General features: G+C 25.4%; 1 protein-coding gene across 1 annotated transcript in view; it reads right to left on the reverse strand.

Annotated features, from left to right (window-relative positions):
* Nucleotides 1–311: 311 nt before the first annotated feature.
* The window catches only part of LOC100569753 (fatty acid synthase), a 14881-nt gene continuing 12866 nt past the window's right edge, over nucleotides 312–2326 (reverse strand). Inside the window, exons 20-24 of the mRNA XM_029487685.1 lie at nucleotides 2062–2300; nucleotides 1399–1682; nucleotides 1097–1324; nucleotides 661–882; nucleotides 312–597 (exon numbers count right to left, since the gene is read on the reverse strand). Of these exons, the coding sequence (XP_029343545.1) occupies nucleotides 409–597; nucleotides 661–882; nucleotides 1097–1324; nucleotides 1399–1682; nucleotides 2062–2300 (1162 nt within the window). The 3' untranslated portion in view covers nucleotides 312–408. The remainder of the gene's footprint in view (nucleotides 598–660; nucleotides 883–1096; nucleotides 1325–1398; nucleotides 1683–2061; nucleotides 2301–2326) is intronic.

Raw genomic sequence — 2326 nt, forward strand, 5'->3', positions numbered from 1 at the left:
TTTTTAAAGTTCTTTTAAAATATTATACTCATCTAATATCATAAAATATATTATGCAAACTAATAGCTTTTCGCCTCAATTAAATAATAAAAATAATACAGAAAAATTATGTAACTTTAATTGTTAATAATTATAATATTGTTAATAATAATAATTATTATAAGTATAACATAGATAATGTTATCATTATGTTATCTAGTGAATGTGATTTGTTTCATGTGTCAATTTATTATAAATATTATATTTTATTTAAGTGTGCACCTTTTTGTATACAGGTGAACACTGTTCCTAAACAAATCAATATAACACAGTTTTATGCATAACATAAACCTTTTATTCATTCCATAATATATAATAAACATAAAATATAATAATTAAAAAAGAATCAAATTAAATTTGTGATAAGATTTATGTATCGAAGGTTTTATCAGCATTAAAGTAAATATTTTTATATTTCTCACTCAATGATAATTCTATTCCAACTGGATACAAATGTGTTACATTCTTTGTTATAGCATCAATCGTTCTCTTGTCCTCTAACATACTTTTATAATCTGGCTTAGGTATGATGGATAAAACTGGTGGTTTAATACAATACTGCAAAACAATGAACGTGCAATTAACATGTTAACCAATTAAAAAATTATCTAGTAAACTTACATCATTTAAATTTGTTCTATTAAATTCAAACGTCCGTTCATATCTAAATATCAACACCTTCGAATGCAATCTATTTGACTGAGGCTTGGTTTCTAAAGATTTCCGTAATAATGACCATATAAGTTTTAAAGCTCTGTGAGTATTTTTTTCAAGAATTGTTTGATGATAAGACACAATTGACTGAAATTTACTGTCACTCGTTTGAACTGTAGATTTGATAAGCTAAATAAAATAATAATGATCAATAGGTAATTAATGACTTTTAAAACATATATAGTTAAAATATAAATAATTGATTGAGAGTCATTAGGGATCAAAAAAATGTTAATTATAAATATCGATAACCAGTTATATGACAATATCTTTTATTTTGTTTTAAGATAATAATTGGTAATGAATTAACAATTGTTAATCATTCAGTACATATAGCATTTACCTCAGTGTACGATGAACTATACATTTTATTTAATCGCTTGTCGAAATTATCATTTGACCGAAAACGCTCAGCCCATCCAGTCAAATATTCTGAGTCAAATTCTAGTAATGTTACAGTGACTAATATTCCTTGTGCTTCCAATATTTGAGCTATTTTTAGAGCGATAATCCCGCCCCAACATTCTCCAATAATGGACACGTAACCATGATCCGAGATGCTTTTGAGTTTCTACGGTTTAGACAAAATAAAAATGGGTTAAAAATTGTATTACATTTTAATATTTTCTTACGTAATAAACATACAATCACTAAAGTTTCAGCTAAATTATCGATTGAAGTAATATCTTCAGGATACTGTGCTTCAAATACAGGATAAAAAAATTGTTTATAAAATGATTCGATACATTTTGGTTTGAATCCAGGTATAACGAACACAGGTGCTACAGACTTCAATTGTGATAATCTCGGACTTCTTGTGGCAACTTCGATAAATCCGGCTTCTTTTGCTATTTTATTATTCAGAAGGTGTAACTCATTGGTAGATTCAGGGAAAAAGTTTGCAATCAGATCGTTCATTTGGTAGGACACTGAAACAATTTAATAATTTTATGTTTTTTAAATAAAAAAAAACTATATCTACAATAGTATTAAATAAAATTAATATTTAAGAACACAATTTACTTTTTCAATATAAAATTTAGTGACATAACTAATAATCATATACCAATACGAATAAATTTAATAAATAAATAAATTAAAAAATAAGATAAAGATATTATTAATTAAGTATTTTACATAATGTTTAGTACTAACTCGAAGAAAATTATTAGGTAAATTTAAATATTTAGAAATTATTGTATTGCTTGACTTGTTTCTTCCTTTATATTTTAAAGTGTAAAATACTCTTTGAAATATGAAGCAAGTATAGTTATTCTCAATTAATTAAAATGTTTAATCAATAATTACATTTTGATGTATTGTTGTTTTCCTTAGAGCATATAAATGAATATGACTCTGAAGTATTTGAATTTTGTAGAAGAAAATCTAGAGAGGCCAAAATCGTTTCTGTATTTTTTGGTTCTGTAGACAGCCCGTCCCATGATATGTTTAATGCATTAAAACCTATAGATTTAAGCTCGGCACAAATATGTTCTGCTTTACTTAATATACATATAAATGGAGTAGCAGCATATTTTACTCTTAAGCTCTTCGAAAGAATATCGTAGATTAC

This window comes from Acyrthosiphon pisum, chromosome A1, assembly GCF_005508785.2.
Source record: "Acyrthosiphon pisum isolate AL4f chromosome A1, pea_aphid_22Mar2018_4r6ur, whole genome shotgun sequence".
NCBI classification, from domain to species: domain Eukaryota; kingdom Metazoa; phylum Arthropoda; class Insecta; order Hemiptera; family Aphididae; genus Acyrthosiphon; species Acyrthosiphon pisum.